The sequence below is a fragment of the Corvus moneduloides genome, chromosome 1, assembly GCF_009650955.1.
Source record: "Corvus moneduloides isolate bCorMon1 chromosome 1, bCorMon1.pri, whole genome shotgun sequence".
Taxonomy (NCBI): domain Eukaryota; kingdom Metazoa; phylum Chordata; class Aves; order Passeriformes; family Corvidae; genus Corvus; species Corvus moneduloides.
In genome coordinates this window covers 40,469,312-40,485,679 of record NC_045476.1, presented here as the reverse complement: position 1 = coordinate 40,485,679, position 16,368 = coordinate 40,469,312, and the positions used below count along the sequence as shown (strand labels likewise).

The 16,368-nt window shown below is 48.2% G+C and overlaps 1 protein-coding gene across 1 annotated transcript in view; it reads right to left on the bottom strand.

Moving 5' to 3' along the window:
- The window catches only part of TRIM71 (tripartite motif containing 71), a 63,962-nt gene extending 55,967 nt beyond the window's left edge, over window positions 1–7,995 (bottom strand). Inside the window, exon 1 of the mRNA XM_032107403.1 lies at window positions 6,870–7,995. Coding sequence (XP_031963294.1) covers window positions 6,870–7,757 — 888 coding nt within the window. The 5' untranslated portion in view covers window positions 7,758–7,995. The remainder of the gene's footprint in view (window positions 1–6,869) is intronic.
- Window positions 7,996–16,368: the final 8,373 nt, after the last annotated feature.

Here is a 16,368-nt window from a genome sequence, read left to right as displayed (position 1 = left end):
TGATAGCAGAGGAAGAAACAAGTAGCTTAGAGTCAAAAGAACTTTAGAAAAGAAGCACATGACTGTCTTAGCCACATAAAATTTCTCTTCTTTAAGATATTAGGGCAAAGATAAAATGATGTCTGAGGTGACATTACATAGTAAAGAAGGTTTTGTACTCAAGGTAGAAGTTGGCAGATAGTATTGCTCCAATTCCTTAAAAGGGTAGAATCTTTCTGTGACTTGATTTGGATGCACAAGCTTAATTTGGTACAAGGACCAAACCCATCCCACCCACAGAGCCCTTCTTCAAGCACAGCCAGGGAAAGGAGAAGACAACCCAGGGAAGGAGCTGCAGCTGAGCCTGTGAGGAGAACAGCTGAAACAAAGTCAATATGCCCAATATATTTTAGGATCAGGGACATCCATTCCTTACATTAACCAGTACTTGAATTGCCAAGCAGTAGCCAGTCCCATTCCCATCCAGTATTTCCACACTTTAGACTTCAAATGATAGGTTAAAAGCATTAGTAAAAATTATGTGCTACGTCATTATGATCCAAGATTATATTTGTAACTGCTCTACTGAAAGTGGATTACAGCTGAAGACAATAAACCTCTTCTGTGAAATCTTATCTGTGGTAACATTGGTCTTGCATTCAGTGCATTGTTCATGCAGCTTAAGATCTATGCCCTCAACACATCATGATTCTTTGTCTCATGGAAAGACACCAACAACTTTGCAGGAAGGAAGGGAGTATGGGAGGAAAACTAGGAAGAGACTGGGTCAAGACAGTATTGAAAGAGGAATGATACCTCCTCTACTTTAAAACAGAGGAACTAAGTAGTTTTCCTTTAAGGAAGCATGGTCTAGAAAGCATGTTTACATGCTCTGAAGATTTAGCTGAAAGGAAAAACTGCTACACATGAGATGCAAGATTTCATCACTAAATGGAAGCAAAAATTCAGCTAGACCTTCTCTCCCATTTACAAGACGCTTCAAGAAATCACTTTTAAACAAAACTGTAATTAAAAAATTACAGGTATACAGTAGACTAGTTTCATGCCTATTTATTGTATGCACATCTCCAGTTGTGTGTTCTCAGAAAAAGTCACTATTAACCTCAGAGGTCTATGCTGCAGCCTGCAAGCATTAATATCCTTACATACAGCAACACTTGGTTTTACAAATACATGCTCTCAGTAAAAATAGTCCATGAAAGGTGCCTGAACATCCAAGGCATTTCTGCTTCTTCCAGTTTTTACTCACTGGAAATTGTCTGAAGTCATGTTTAATTAAGCCAGTAGTGTAACAATATCATTATCACCAGGAGAAAAACCTGACAACTTTGCTGCGTTTACCCTAAAATGTTGAGTAGGTTTCAACACCAGTCACAGCACAGCAGGGGGGGTTTGGATTCTGTCCAGTATGGTATCAAAGCTGTTTTAAAACCCAAAGTTTTCATTCTCTTACTAAAGAGAAGGAGTTAAATAAAAAGACTTCTGCATGCAGGGAAGAGCCAGGACCTACAGATGTGATGGAGGCATCTAAAGGGAAGGTAAGGCAGGGTAATCCAAGAGGTTTAACAGCTGATAGCTGAACAGTATTTGTAAATTTTAAAATATTGTGAATTTAGAGATTATTCCAATCCCTTATCATCCTAAGGATGTTATAAATCCACATTCCATAAATCACATATGAACAAAATAACTCACTACCCTGCTTTCTTCATCAGGAAAAAATTAAAAAGGAAAACACAACTGTCAGTAACCTAATCTGAAGCACTGCCTTCAGATGGGCACCTGTATGTGCATTTGACATCAGAAAAGACACAGTAAGTATGGTAAATGAAGGCTGCATGAGTACAAAGAACTACATGCAGTTTCTTACGTACCCTGGAAATACGAATTTCTCTATCTTGTGCACAAGGATCACATTTTAAGATGACTGCCTCAGGATGCACTCTTAAAATCCTTAATCATTTTGTTAGGCGGCAAAACCCTTAATCATTAGAAAGAGAAACAGCAAGAGCCTGTATCACACACTGCAGTTTCACATAAATAACCCTTGAGCAAGAGATGGAGAACTGGAACTGGGAACACAAGCATACTCCCTCTGCATCAGCCAAGTGCTTTGGCGAGACGTGTGGGTGGATGGCACTGGGAGCACCTCGGAGCAAAGCTCAGCATTTGGCAGTATGGAAAGCCATTACACAAAAGCAACCCCGTTTAACCTAGCATTCCTGTCTAAGGACTCTATTCCTCCTCTCCCCTCATACCAGTTCAGCCTGCAGTTAAAATAAACTTTTACCAGTGGTAGAAAAGGGGAAAAAAGTTTTCTGTCATGTTAAGTGAATTAAATTGGCTCACAGAAGCATCTCCTGAGTGCACACAGCCTAGCCTGGTGAGAACAGAAGAGGAAGTGAGATCCCCTATATTCTGAGTAGCCGTGAGATGTTAAGACAGCTTGCTCCCTATTGTGAAACCACAGCTTTACCCTACATTAGAGCAGCTTAGACAAATTCAATCAGCAAATTTAGCCAAGGTACCAGATAAGTAGCTTTCAGTTCAACTGACAGATACGCAGTTGAATGTTTTCCCCTATACATGCACAATCCTCCAAAAATCGCATTTTTTACAGTCTGTAAGACAGTAAGAAGGAATGCATTTTATTTGTAATCTAAAAAGATAAGAAATCCAGGAATATATGCAGCCCCAGAATTCAACATAGCAATCTAATTTTACTGAGTCTCCATAGGGCTCCAATAGCCCCATGAACCACTGCAACTCACTGAAAATGGCAAAAAACTTCGGAGTTTGTAAAGTAATCTGATCAGTTAAGAACCTGACCAAAGACAGAACTGATGCAAGGAAAATGAAGGAACAGTGTGTCTAAGGGCAAGGGAGAAAGACCTTTAAAATCCTTTCTTGCAATGGAGGGAGCTGTGGCGCTACAGGGTTTTGTCTTGTATGTTTTGGTAGTCCATGAACCACTCCTAAAATGGAATCTGTAGAGCAATATGAGAACTAGAAGGGTCACACACTGTTAAGATGACTGAATTTGGCAACTCCACACTTTCCCTAGAAAGTGTTAGAAGTCTGTTATTGAAGTGTTTGGACCATCCGCCACTGTTATCATGAAATGATATTAAAGCACACAGCAGCTGAGCTCTGGCATAAATGAAACCCCAGTTATTTAACTTGCAACTTGTGGCATTTTCCACTTTCTGCAAACTCACTTGAATCCAGAGAGTTTATCAGTACAAGCCAAGTGTCCTATAGCTGTTCCAACATTTTCTAAGAGCGTGGTTTCGTTCGCAGACTATTAAGACTTCCAAGAAAAGAAAAATAGAGGTGCTCTTTCAGTCACATGAAACAATCAAGAACACACTGACATATCAGGTAGGATATTTGATTTAATTATGGGTAAAACTAAAGTAAAATCTTTTTCAAGTCCTATTCTAGTTGATTTTATAGTAATAACATCTAGTTGCTACAGTAGCATTGATAGTTCTGTCCATACAACACTGCCAGACAAAAGAAAATTATCAGGGTTGCGACACCTTTACTTTTGTAGAATGCTTTGAAACATCTGAGATTAAGCATTTCCCCTGCTGCCATGATAGCATTTTACATCAGACTGTGAGGTTCCCAGTGGTAAACCACCAGACTGGGTTTCAACAGCAGCTCTGTGACAAAGAATTGGCTTTTGCTCCCCCCCCCCCCCCCAACACTTTTATTCACTTTCTTTTTTGCATCACTGTAGTATCTGCAGGCATTGCTGCCCTAAAAGCAGTGTTCGGGGTTCTCTTTAATGTTTGCCACTATTGTAACAGTCAATATTCTCTGTTACAGAGACTGCTACATACTCATAGCACACAACCAGAGTCAACAGCTCAACTGAGACCAGAACCATCACGACTAAAAAGACACTATGCCAGACATCCCAGTTAAGAGCTGAAATCTGCATTTCTCTGCATTAAGAGGATGAGCAACTACACTGATCTTGTCTGGCAAATGTGTATGTGTAGTCTTGTTTTGAGACTTGGAACACCCAGTAAGTAACCACCCACGGTGCTATTTCCCTTCTCACTCGAGGGAGTCTCAAAACGGAGGTGGAATGAGGAAAAATTATGGGGAATGGACAGTGATTCCCAGAAGGAGGGACGGAAACACCAGAGAGGAACAGGACCAAAGGTAACAAATGAGTAGCAATATTAGGACAGGAGCATCATGTTCTAGGCAAGGAGGCACAGAATAAGGGAACCAGCAACTTTTGTGCAGAAAACCCTCAGAGATGGGGTCAAACTCCTTATAACTGATCTCAAACAAGGTGAGGAGGACATACCCTGGCAAAGGAGAACTCTGCATTTAAGAGAACTACTCTTCCAGCAGCTTACAGATGAGATCTGCCTATGCCTGCATGAATTAGTCTGAGGGAATATCCTGCTCACCAGCTTTTCTCACATACTGAGCAGAACCAGAGTTTTTAACTACTAATATTACGGCTACCATTCCTGCCTTGCATTTTAGGTTTGTTTTTACACTATTAGCCAAACAAAGTACTTAAGTGATGCACTAAGTACTCTCCTGGAAGGCTGCCTTTCTATTATCGTGCCTTTTATGAGGCTGTAAATAGCATTCTTAAACAAGCAATAACCCTCACAGTTTTGCAGCCACCCTTTCTCAGAAAAAAACTTGTACACCTCACCCATATTTTTAGCCAAAGCAAGAAAGATTTACAGGATAAACTGTTCCTAACAGTCAGTCTCTCCCAAACAATTCCCCTTGAGTGAATAATAAATACTTGCAAATACTGATCAGGCACAACTGCATTAAGGAGCCACCAAAATGCACTAATCAAGAACAGTAGTAGATCATTAATTTGCAGAATAAAAGCCTTTCTCAACAGGAGCTGAAGGCTTGAAAATGCTTACTTGTTTTAAAACAATTTCTAGGTCTACAGGATACAGGAACACCCAAACCCAATCCTTTAAGAGGTGTACTCTTTTCAGAGTACACTGTTGAAAGTAAAATTATTTATGTAAAATAAATTAAGCTTTTTCAGAAGTTACTTCTAGAAAAGCTGTACACTTTAAGCAAGGCTAGAATACCTTTGTTCCACTTGCAATTTAAGCTTTTAAGTCCACAAAATACCTTGGAGCTCCTATCCCAGCTACTCTTTTACTAAATGATGGAGAATATATCACATTAGAAGCTGGATATTCTATGCTATGGCCAAAAGCCCTCAACTGTTTTATTTTACACACTTCAAAAAGAAGTGTGTAAAACTACTCGGCCTACTGAGAACACAAAAACTAGAAGCTTTCTAGCCTGTACCACAAGACCAAAGTTATACTCCAAAATGAATGCAGAAAGATGGCTTTTTTTAGCGTCTTAAGAACATCATGCCTTATTTCAGTCTAGCATTCAGTATTACAAGTGTGCTTTAGGAAGCCCACTCTTAGGGAGATACCGAGATACCACAAAGAGCTGTAAACAGCCCAGCTGCCATAACGTTTCTGGGTTGGTTTGGGTTTTTTTGTTAAAAACTTGATTGTTCCTCAAGCACACTTCATGTCTCCCAAATGTCATTTTAAGGTCTTTCTTTTTCCACAGAATTCATACATTCTGTCCTCTGACACTAGCAACTTCAAGAAACACAAAACCTGACCTTTCTGGAACTATTTCATAGCTATAACAACATGAGAGGAGATAGAAAAAGCGTCCCTGAAAACTGAAGGCATCACCACATTTCCCTAGGCTAAATGCCTTCATGTATCAGTTAAGCAAGCATCCCACAGGAAACTCTTGTACTACCCCTGTCCTCAGGCAGGTTTTCCCTGAAGCCCCTTGTTGTGCTGTCCAATTTCATCCTGGGAGGAAACTACCTCCAACGCTGGTTACTGGAAAATTCCAGCAAAATCCCCCTGCGCTGACCCCCAGAGCAAAAGGGGAAAATCAGCAGATCGCCATTTTCCAGCTTCAAACGAAAAATCAAGTTTCAAACTATCACAGCAAGAAACTATCCCAGTGAAACTTAAGACACTTTCAGTACATTTTGAAGAAGCCACTACCTCTTAAGATCTATGAAACAATACTTAGGGTCACCAGAATCAAAACTTGCAAAGCCAAAGCGTTTTAAATTAACACCACATAAAGCAAGTTCCTGTTTTTGCATCAGTAGATGTTTGCCACCACAGAAGTAGACAAAATGTTGACCAAGGGCAGGAGATGTAGCTGGCATATGCAAGCGTGAATATATCTCCTAACTTTTTTGCTACCTTTTATTTATTTATAAATAAATAATCAAAAAGGTGTCCTTTTCTCAACACAGTTATCTTCCTTCCCTATTTATTCGTTTTTCTTTCTCTAGTGGGTTACACACCGAACACGGCTGTACAAAGACTCCACAAAACAGTTTAACTCAGCATTGGGGCTCTGGGGGGCCCCAAACCTTTTTCTCTTGCATCTCCACGAGCCCGAGGAGCTCCCTCTGAGGGGCACAGCGCCCGCAGCAGCCCAATGCCCCCACTACAACCCGCACACGGGCAGACCGGGGCTCCGCCAGCCGCCTCCGGGGACAGCGTGTCCCGCACCTCGCGGAAGGGCCCCCGGCTCACCTCCTCCTCCTCCTCCTCCTCCTCCTCCTCCTCCTCCTCCTCCTCCTCCTCCTCCTCCCGGGCGGCGGCGCCTCGCCGCACGCCCTCCCCCGGTGTGCCAGCGGCTCCCGCGCCCCGCACCAGCCCTGCCCCCCGTCCCCAGCCCCGCGGGGCGGCAGAAGCGCCGCGGCCGGTCCCCGGCGATGCGGGCGGGGGCCCTCTGGCGCCGGCCAGGGGCGGGAGCGCGGCCGCCCCTTCCCTCCCTCCCTCGCCGCGCACCGCGCTCACCTCGTCGTCGTGGTGCTGGCAGTAGCTGGCCCGGTCGGGGAAGACGGAGAGGATGTTGTACGGCGAGGCGGGGTAGGGCGGGCTGAGGGCGAGCGGCGCGGCGGGACCGGCGGCGGCGGAGCCGGCGGCGAAGCGCTCGATGAAGTGGTCCTTGGTGAGGCGGACGCGCTGGTGCGCCCGCACGCAGTTGTCGCACAGGTGCTCCTGGCAGTCGAGGCAGCGGGAGCTGGCGGCGTTGCCCTCGTCGCAGGAGCTGCAGCGGGGCTCGCCCTGCCGGCTGTGGGGCCGCCGCAGCAGGAGCGCCGCCGAGCCGCCGCCGCCGCCCGAGGAGGACGACGACGACGTCGAGGAGGGCGCGGCCGAGGCTGCGGCGGCGGGCGAGGAGCCGGCGGCGCGGGGCGGCCCCGGCGGCGGGCGGCCGTGGTGCCGGTTGTTGCCGCCGCCGCCGCCCCCGCCAGCGCTCGAGCCCGCGGCGGGGCCGGCCCCGGCGGCGCGGCCGTTCTTCTGCTCGTCGGCGGCGGCGGCCACGACGACGACGTCCAGCAGGTTGCTGAGGAGGAAGTTGGAGGAGGGCAGCGCGTCCATGCCCGAGGGCTCCGAGATCACCACCTTCTGGTCGCAGATGGGGCAGCGCAGCTTGAGCGCGTCCCCCGCGCCGGGGTGCCGCTGCGCCTCCAGGCACTGGCGGCAGAAGGCGTGCAGGCAGGGCAGGACGTGGAGCCGCCGCGGCGGGCCCCCGCAGGAGGAGCCGCCGCCACCCCCGGAGGAGCTGGAGGTCTGCGAGGAGGACGAGGAGGTGGAGGAATTGGACGAGAGGGGAGCCGGCGAGCCGCACATCTCCTTGCACAGCGGGCAGATCTGGAAGTCGGACTCGGGAAACGAAGCCATTTGCGACGGGCCTGACTCCCCGATGGGGGGCAAAAACGTGTCTCTCCTTCCTCAAAAAAAAAAAACAATTTAAAAAAAAAAAAAAAGCGTGGGCGGAAAAACAGAGGCGCGGGGAGAAGGTAGTTCTGCGAGCAGCTTACGAGCAAGCTGGCATCGATCAGTCGTTTTGCCAAGTGGGATCGATGGGCCGGTTTTGCAAATACGGTGTCATCGATCCGGCGGTCTGCAGGGAGCTGGGTCCTCTCGTACCTCGCTGCTGCCGGGCTGGCTGCTGCAGGGAGGGGGGAGTATTTTTGGTATCAAGGTGTAGCTGTCCCGTTTTCCCTCAGCAAATGGATCCTCTCTTCCCTCTCATGTACTTAACCCCCGATCCCCCGTTGCATTAGACAAATTGCATCGATTCTCGGATCGGTCAATACCTCACACAGTCTTCTCATCTCCCCCTCGGGTCAGCAGTTTGACAACGTGGTTTGGTTACTTGTCTTCTTCCTAAACGGAAAGTGCATGGGCGCCGACCGCCCGATCCCCGCCGCATCCAGCGGGGACCGAACTCCGTCCGCGGGGGCTCGGCTCCGGTTCCCACGGCCGTAGAACCGGGTCGGGGCGGCAGTGCAAGTCCCTCTCGGCCGGGCGGGTGGGGGGCAGCAGGGGCTTAACTCAAGTTTCGCTCTTTCTTCTTGGGGCGTTGGGTTTTTTCCTCTTTTCCTTTAAACCTGTGCTTGTCGGGGGGGAAGGGGAAATTTCGTTTCAGTTCCCCCCTCCACTTTTGCAATCCAGAGCAGCTCTAGGAGAGAGAGAGGCACTGAAACACAGTGGCCAGGCAGACTTCTCCGGCTCCAGTCTTCCCCCGCCGACGCCTGCTCCACCACCGCATGACTGGGGGGGTGGGGATGGAGGGCGGCGTTGGTGCCCACCCCACCGGCAGAGACTCACGCTGGCGGGACGCGGAGGAGAAGGAGGAGATGGGAAGAATAAAAGGGCTCCGAGGGCGGCCAAGAAGGGCAGTCCTCTTTCTCGCCTCTCCGAGTCCCGACTCCCGCCGGACGCCTTCCTTTACGCGGGGCTTCCCGCGGAGGGCAGCGCCGAGCCCGCAGCAGCCCCGCCACACGCGGTACCCGGCGGCTCGGGCGGCTGCTGCCGGTCAGTGCCGCGGGCTCGGCGCGGCTCGCAGAGGCTGCGGCGGCCGGGCAGAGGAGCAGCGGCAGGTCCCCGCCGGCCGCCCTGAATTATTCATGGAGGGTGTATTATATTCGCTCGCACAAATTGGAGCCGCTGTGCAATGCTATCCGAGAGCGCTACGCTCGCCCCCTCCTCCTCCTCCTCTCCGGTTCTCGCTCGCTCTGAGCCCCTGCAGCGCCTAGGATCACATTTCCTTTGTCATCTCGCCTCTTCGCGTGGTGTTTTATTGAGAAAACAAAAATAATATAAAACCCGGAGAAGAGGCGAGAGGAGGGGCGAGGGGGGGAAAGCAGCGATAACCAAAACGCCCGCCTCCCCCGCGATCTGCCGAGCCGGAGCCCACCGGCCCCGGGGGGTGAATTAGCAGGAATTACTCACTGATGCGGCAGCACCGTCCCAGGCGGCGTGGGATCCGGGGAGAGCCATCGCGCCGGGCGCCTTCCCCGCCTGGCGGGGTGCGGAGGGCGGCCCCGGGGGGGGGGGGCGGGGGGCGCGGGGCTGGCGGCGGCGCTGGCTCCGGCCCCGCTGCGGCCGCCGGCACTGGGGCGGCGCGGCGTGCGGGAGCCTTTTAAGCTCCGACGGCGCGGGCTGACTTCCGCCCGGCTGCGGGGGGCGGCCGGGGGGCGGCGGCGGCGGGCAGGAAACATTCGCCCTCCTCCGGCCCGACCTGCCCCCATCCGCCCGCATCCAGCCCCCTCCGCCCACCCCCATTTTTTAATACCGCCGGTTTCAGCGCCGGGGACCCCCCTCCCACCGTGGGTCTGAAGCGCGGGGGTTCGGGCGGTCGCCAGACCCTCGCGCCCTTTTTGGGTCTGGGATGCGAGCGGGGCTTCGGGGCCGTTCTTTGAAAGCACCGAGGCGTTAATGCAGCTTTAAACATTAAGTCTCTCGAGTAATTGTTTTCTGACGCCCGGTCTAGGGGTGACCGGCTCCTCTCCGCGCTCTTGCGGTTGCCGCCGGGTCTGCCATGCCCGGGCGGGCGAGCCCGGGGGGATTCGCTGCTGGGCAGGGGCAGGCGCTTCCTCTCCTTGAAAGTGACGCGATGAATTTAGCAAAAATTAGCGGGGATGCCATTTGCGCTGCTGCGAGACCACACTTCAATAAAAATTCGCAACAATCATTTTGTTTCTAATGAAACGCCGCGCAACCAGCAACGTATGGGTGGAAAGTTTTGGCTCTGCAGCACGACCGAGTGGCCACTGTCTTGGTTAGCGGGGCTTGTGGTAGCAAGAGAGGACGCGTGGCATTGCACCCTCAACAAGGAAACTGGGAATGCTGAGAAATTTTACAACGTGGAACTGGCTTAGGGATTGGAAAGTCAACAAAACAGGAAAAGGAATAAAAATGGGTAAATATACAGATTAGTGAATGAAAGCCTCTGTAAATAAGCAGAATAAACTCAAATTACTGTTCAGTAATGATAATAAATTTTCAGAACCACCACGGAACAGGAAAACTGGTTATTAAAACATATTCATTTATGTTTCTCCTTTGTTTAGACCTTAGATGTACAAACAACTAATGTTATTTAGGCCTTAGACACGCAAATAACGGTAACTTAAATTGTCTACTTAAAAATGCCTTTTGTCTTCTACTGACAGGTACTAAACACAGCTCAAGCCATGCCTGTGGAGAGCTCTCTCCAAAAGCCCTTCAGAGAACTGAGAAACTCAGGAGTGCTAACATCCGTATGCAAGACCAAGCAATGGGAATCGCTGATGAAGTCCATGGGGCAACACACGTGCATTAAGTTGTAAACAAGCATGAATATTTATTATGCCCCTCAGTAGTATATTCTACTGAGAACTTGCCTTATGTATCACTGAAGGATTTGGCTCTGGGGCTGTGTTCTTTATATTACAAATCCATATTTTCACATTTGAGCATGCAGGTGAAATCCACCACAGCTTTGACTATCAGGTTAAAAAATCATTGAGCCTTGCCCCAGTTCTGTTTATTTGTCCTGTGGTTGCCGCAAAGAGTTATGATGCTTCAGAGCTTGTCCTTTCCCCGATGAAGTCAGTTAGTTGTGAAAAGCGGGAACTCCCCGAGCAGCAAGCGCATGGTTGATCTGTTTGGGTCTCCCAGATAACGCTTTGCACCAGTTCCCTCAATAGAAACTGTCATCTTTTGTGTTCAGAAATATTTTAATTGGTCAGAAATTCCCAGATGTGTGTCTCCAGGCATATCTGACACCCCTGCCTCCCTCAGTGACAGCTGTTTGCTTTCCAGCAAACCGGCTGAAGGGGGCAATTCTGCACGTCGATGCTCCAAATGGTCCTTAACAGGCTCACGATGCTACCTAGGTGCTGTGGAAGGTCTTTTTTGCTGACAGGATCCACTGTGTTTGTGCCAAAGCTCCCAAGGCTCGTTCACAGCTTACACCCTCCCCGAGCTTGTAAAAGGCTATAAGCAATTCACTGTCCCTGAACAGTGGGTCCTTATTCTCCAGCTGTCACCCTCATATTGGAGAACCTCTGTCTTGCTGAATCAAAGTCCTCCTTTTCTTCTCCCTCCACCACCACCACCGAAGGAATGCAACATTTTGAGACTTCCTCCAATTGTGGATGGCTTTCTGTCTCCACTATGAGAAATGCTGAAACAAAGCTAAAGGGAACACACCGGTATTAAAATCCTTCTGAAACATTGGCTGCTGGAGCACTTGTGTGCTCAACTACACAGCAGATAGCACCGTGCATTTTTCTGCTTAGTGCATTGACTCAATGGTTTTCGATTCAATTAACTTGTTCTGCTATAAAAACACCCTCAGCTCTCCTCAGACCGAGGCCTCAGTATATTTCATTTGTTTTCTAAGCTGACAAACAAGTGAGTGAATAACAGCGTGGGGGCGATAGGTGAAGTGCGGGAGGCTTCTCATTCCTTGTTGGACAGCAGGATGAGAACTTATTTTTATGATTTTCGCCTGGGAAGCTAGTGCTTCACATTTTCCCTTTTTGTTTCTTAAAAACAAAAGAACAATAGCTATCCTGGTTAGCCGGGCTATTGTCCCTCTGTGCCAAATAAATGAAATCTCCCTGCTTACGTGAGCGTCTGAGACATTTCTCTGCATTCTGCTGGTTCTCCTTTGTGTCGCCCTGCTGAGGTTTCTCGCATTTTATCCCCTTTTTTTCCAGTCTTTTTCAACCCATTTCTCTCATCTTTCTTTTGTCCTCCATTCATACGCTGTTGCTGGTCTGAATTTGAAACGATGTGGTTTGTACTAAAGGCAAGCCCATCTTTTAAACCGTGTTGAAATCATAACTGTGTCATGATCACATCAGAACTGTGTTAAAACATTAACCATTAAAACATCCTAACAATGCTAAAACTTGGGCATGACTGGCCAGATCTTCAGACACACTTAACAAGAATCAAAATAACTCTGAAGATCCAGGCCAGCTTCTACTAGTTGAAAAATCTCTATTTGGCAACATTTGTCTGTCCTTGACTAACTGCCCAGCCACTGCAGCTAAAGGATGCATTAAAAATTCTTTTTTTTTTTCTTTTTTCCCCTTAAATTTTAGTGGAAAGTAGGACATTAGGGCAGAAGACTGCACCTGAGTCATTCTCTAGCATCTGCTTAGAATATCGGGATGTGATTTCCACTTGGAAGCTCCGTTTTCTTGAAGTAAAGCATCTGCTTTCTGCCAGCAGCACTACAGAACAAACAGAATGGTGTTCCTGCCAAAAGCAATACAGCTGGAAAACCCAGGGGTCTGGAGGTTAAAAGATTTGTTAAAGAGAACCAGGTAGAGTAATCGTGAGTTTGGAGACATTTTACTGTAATTTTAGAGGCAAACATTCACAGAAAGAGCTCTCCCCTGTACTGCCTGTGTGAAGTGGTTCAGCAGTCTGGTGCGGGTTGCCCTGCTGTGCTGAGCACCGGCAGTATTGCAAGCCCAGAGCTCAGCAGGTCTTGTGAGCAGGAGTCACTGAGAAGCTGCTGCAAGTCCCTGAACATGCACAGGTAATGACAAACAGAGAGGTCTGAGCTCCTGTTATCGTTGGTGCTGTTTCGCACCCAGAAAACATTTCCAACTCCCATATTGCTATACCACAGACATAAAAAGCCCAGAGTGTGGCTCATCGCTTCAAATTCTGCACAGTCTTTTCTAGGGATTACCAAGATCTAAAATTCTCCCTGATGCACCAGAGAATCCCCTTCCTTGTTTAGCTGTTCACAAAGAGACAAGAGACACAGCATTACAACTTGCTTGGATCTTTGCCTCCCCTGCTCAAGAATTCATCTAGTAAATCAGTGTACAAAAAGAGCACTTTCAACAGGTCTATCACAAGGAAAGTCTTTAGCAAGATCTTGATGCTGGTGTAGCCTTCAGAGATTCCACAAATAGCGCCAGATAAATGAAAGAGGAAGGTTTTGTTGTTGGTTTTAACTCGCTGTTAGTGACTTATTCATTATACTCAGAGGAATATCCATCTTTTTTTTTTTTGTTTTCACCACAACTGTTATCCATGCACAACTGTGCCACTTAAGTTCAGCCACTTTAGCTCTGATTTGTGCTGGGTTTTTTTCTCCTTCCCTCATTTTTCCTCTTGTGAGCACAAACTTCTAAATTTGCCTCAGATTCCAAATTTGCCATGCCTGCTCCTGCACACTGACTCTCGCTCAACCATATATCTGTCATTGGATCCATTAGTAAGTACAGTAGTAAGCTCAACTTTCTGCATGTGTTGCTGAGCTTCCTGTATGGTATGCTGGATCTTGAGCAGGGTGGAGGCTTGGGGAGCAAAGAAGCAGTAAGTGTTGTCCCCATGGTATAAATCATTGGAAACTGGCTTGCTCAGCATATTAATTCAAGCTCTTGACACCCCCTCCTCCACCCATCTATCTCCTCTACAGCAGGGTCACCTTGAGTTTAAAGATGTGCTTGTTAGGGTGTGATGGGATCCAGAGGGGAGCAGAGAGAGCCTCCTCTATGCACATGTGCAAGTGAAATCTATGGATCTTGTTGGTAGGCATTTTGCATCTCTACAGACTTCAAGGGCTGGCTTGAGCAGCAGAGACCTTGCACTCAAATAGCTGACATTACTTTTAACCCCAGAGGCACTACCGGGTTTAGTCTATTCCCAGAAAAAGCAAACACCTACTGTCTTGCTTTACAGCACTAAGCTCTGCAGGCAACTGATGCAAGGATGTCGTTTTTCAATGTGCTATAGAAAGTTTTGGGTTTTTTCACTTTATTGTAATGTCTCCAAGAGCACCTTTATGTTTAGGCCTTGCTCTAGCTTTCCTACTGCACAGTGGGCATTTGAGACAAAACTAAATGACCTTTCTTTTCTTTTTTTCTTTTTCCCATGCATTCTGATTAATTTCTTCTTTTCAGAAATTCTGGCTGAAAATCATCCATTTCTAACCACATAGTGGGATTTAGCATCACAAGGACTTTTAGCACCTTTACCTCCCAATGACTGCATCTCTAAAACCAGTTTCCTCTTCCAGACTTCTCAAATCTCTCTCTATTCACCATCTGTTCAATCAGATTTCTTGTTAGACTAAGTACCTGTGTTGGCTTTAATCTTTGATGATGACAGCTCAACTATTGCCCCCCAAGGATGGGCTCAAGGCCAAAAGATGCAAATGTCTGGTTCTTCTCACCCTGATTCTGTTCTAAACAGCTTTCAAATGCAATGCCTACCATTAAGAATGGTCTAAATCCATGTCTCAATCACAAGAAGTGACTTCACTGACTGGGTGTGAAAACTGATGCTGGAGTAGTCTTAAAGGTTCTCAAACTCACCTTCAACAAAATGTCCCATCAGATCACTTTTCCCTTTCAGGAGAAGCTTGGCAAAACAGACATACCTTGCAAACATGCTCTGCAGGTCAAGAAATGCAAGCTCTGAGCAGCTGGAGGTAGAAAGCAGGTGCCAACATTATGGGCTAATAACTGCAAAAGTTTTGTTGTTAGCATCCTGTTTCCTGACACTGCTTCTGCTCCGATACCTCACTCCGCATTTATCCTCTCTGCACAGTTAACTTGGCTGTAACTCAAAAGTTCACCTTACCTTCACTCCTGTTCACGTCCACAAGATCCTTTTACTCGGCTGGGGAAGTGCTTCTAACAGCAAGAGGTGGTGTACGCTGACGCTTAAGGGAGAGTGGCTTGTCAGCTGGTAATGCTTCCCCACAGCTGTGTAAACTCTGGGAGCAGGCAGCTGTTCCCCTTCAGATCTGGCGGTGGGAGCTGGGAAGCCTGGCACCCTCAGCTATTCATTACCAGCCCCCAAACTGGGACATGTGAGTGTCCCCTAGCACGCTGCAGCACTGCCATGGCTGACCTTGTGCCGGGAAGGGTGAAGTGCTTGTGCAGTTGTGTTCAGAGGGACAACAGTACCTCCCATCTCTTTGGATGGTTGTGAAGGTCGCCTACATCTTCTACATCTTAAGGCCATCTGCATCCAAGCACTGCCTCTCCCCTTCTGCCTCCTCAGCATTATTCCCTGGGGAGTGTGGACAGATCTATTCTCCCTCAGGGCCATGCAGTGTAATTCCCTGAGCACTGGCAAACTGTGACCCTCATCCAGTGGCATGCTCCCCCAGACGATTTCGTGTAACATGCAGCGCTAATCCTAACCCACATTCGGGTGCTGCTCTCTCCTGAAGTCACTCTGATCAAGACAGGTATAAATTGAATGCTGAGAGAGAAAAGCGGTGCTATTTCTGCATTGTCCTTAGCAGGAAACATGGTTGGAGCTAATTGGACCTGAAATGTTTAGGGTTTATATGTTGAAACCACCGCTGGTCAGGGACAGTACATACAAAGGTAATGTGCTCCTTTATGAGAGTGAATGAATGAGCAAGCAGCCAGGCAGGGTGCTAATCAAACTTTCTGGTTCATATGAGTTTTTATTGTGGTTATAATTGTGTTTCCTGTAGGGAAAGCTGTAAGGTGGACTCCGTGGAAGCTTCTGCTACCTTGCAGTATGCCATTCCTCCAGGCTCAGGTTACTGGTTGAAGCTGCTGTGTAGTCACGGGACATGCAAGAGGTTGGAGTCTCCTGTCTTGGCTGGAGTCTCCTATCTTGGCTTCTCTGCAAAGACTCTGGGAACAAGAAGTGACCTGTGAAGAGGTTATTCCCCTCCTCACTGCTCCATCAGGGAGCTTAGAAGGGAGAAGTTCTTGGCCTGGCTGGCTCTCTCTGGCAGTGGGAGCAGGCAGCTGCCTCCTCTCCTACATGAGACCCCAATGGCATCCCTACAGTCCTTCATAAAAGTGGACCTACAAAAACAGCTGATGAGTTGCGTCACAGCCCAAAGCCCCTGTCGCATGCCACTGGGAAAAAAGGCAGCTAAAACTCTTTGGGTGAGAGTCTCCTCCCAGAAAATGAGCCCAAGGAGCCGCACGTTTCTTGGAGGCTATTAAATGTCCCTTTGCACGTGCCTCCTCGCTGTGCACAGAAGGGCCCTGCG